Source organism: Myotis lucifugus, unplaced genomic scaffold, assembly GCF_000147115.1.
Source record: "Myotis lucifugus unplaced genomic scaffold, Myoluc2.0 scaffold_1525, whole genome shotgun sequence".
In the NCBI taxonomy this organism is placed as follows: domain Eukaryota; kingdom Metazoa; phylum Chordata; class Mammalia; order Chiroptera; family Vespertilionidae; genus Myotis; species Myotis lucifugus.
The window spans coordinates 51,269-52,763 of NW_005872573.1; the positions used below are offsets into that span (position 1 = coordinate 51,269).

Sequence of the window (1,495 nt, forward strand, 5' to 3'; positions counted from 1 at the left end):
AACAGCTTCTTTGGAGATCGGACTTATTTGCCTGGTTTTTTTGAAATCATGGCAGGTGTTGTTTCTAATTTTATGGCTGGAAAAGACCCAAGTCTACCTCCCTGGAGGCTGGGCCGGGGGGGATGGGCCCAGCAGATGAGCTCCTTCGGAAGGTTTGTGTTAGGCGGGCAGTGCTGAGACTCAAGTAACCCTGAGCGACGGGATTCTCATCAGTAAAGATTATGATACGATGATGATGGTGATGATGATGGTGATGATGATGGTGATGATGATGACAAAGTAGCACACCAAGAGTGGTGAGGGTTGCAAGAGACTGCACGAGCCAGGCGTACAAGGTGGCTCTGGGCAGCCGCCGGCCAGCGTGGCCTCCACTCAGGGCCCGTCCTGTGACGAGTGTTCAGCTGCTCGGGCAGCCTGGGAATCGCTGATACTAAAGACCTTGCAATGAGCACCTCCTGTGCTCTGAGTCCCTTCAAGGCACCGTGGGGAATACAAGGACATAAGTCCACCCACTAAGGAATGCGTGACTGGGAAATGTGTAAAATGAAAACCCCAAACCAGACCCCACTGCACCCACGGCCTAGACGCGGTCCCACCCTCTCCCTCGCCAAACTTCCCACCATCCCCACCCCTCCCACCCACTCTCAGGCAATGGCCCTGCCTCCTCTTCCACTGAGAAGATGGAAGGAACCAGCAGCAAACGTCTACAAGGGCCATGCCCACCCACAGACAGTGACCATGGCCAGCCCCGTGCAGCTGGTCCCACCGCCTTCCCGCTTCTGGGCCAGTGAGCAGCCACGTGCGTTGTTGTTCTTCCCAGGGGACAACATCCCCTCCAGCTCACTCCCCCATCCAGCGGCCCGCCAGCTCTCCCCTTCACCAGCAGAACTCCCAAGAGCGCGTGTGCCTCTTGTCCCAGTCCTCTCCTCCCAGTCCCAAGCACAGTTTGTCCCCATCACTCACCACCACTGTCCTCGTCAAGGTCACCTGTGTCCACCAAGCTGCACGCTGCGCAGCCCAGAGGTCACCTCTCGGCCTCAACGGGCTTGATCCATCAATAACATGGGCACAGCTGAGCGAACGACTGGACCCAGCGCCCACGGCCCCACACGACCCCAGGCCCCTCCCTCGTCCCCTTTGACCTTGGCGCGCACCGCCTGGGTACCTGTAGGATTGCCCAGGACGGGCTGCAGGCTGAAGATCTGCGCTAGGAAGACTCCCACGATGACAAAAACCTCCGTCATTGTGCCCAGAGTGCCCCTGAGGTTCTTGGGAGCCAGCTCTCCCAGGTACATGGGGAGGGCGCTGTAGGAGATGCCTGGTTCCAGCAAAACAAAAATCAGGGAGAAGAGCAGTCCCAGCCCCCGGACCTAGGACCCGGATGTAATTCAGCTCCATCTCATAACCCCCTAGCTTCTCCTGGGTGTCCACCACTGACAGGTAGATCGCACAGCGCTGCCCCCCTGCATAGCCCCGCCCCCCCCAGACCCTGCCT

The 1,495-nt window shown here is 58.8% G+C and overlaps 1 protein-coding gene across 1 annotated transcript in view; it reads right to left on the bottom strand.

Moving 5' to 3' along the window:
• SLC2A7 (solute carrier family 2 member 7) overlaps positions 1-1,495 on the bottom strand; it is a 14,189-nt gene that overhangs the window by 7,280 nt on the left and 5,414 nt on the right. Inside the window, 1 exon segment of the mRNA XM_023748547.1 lies at positions 1,143-1,318. Coding sequence (XP_023604315.1) covers positions 1,143-1,318 — 176 coding nt within the window.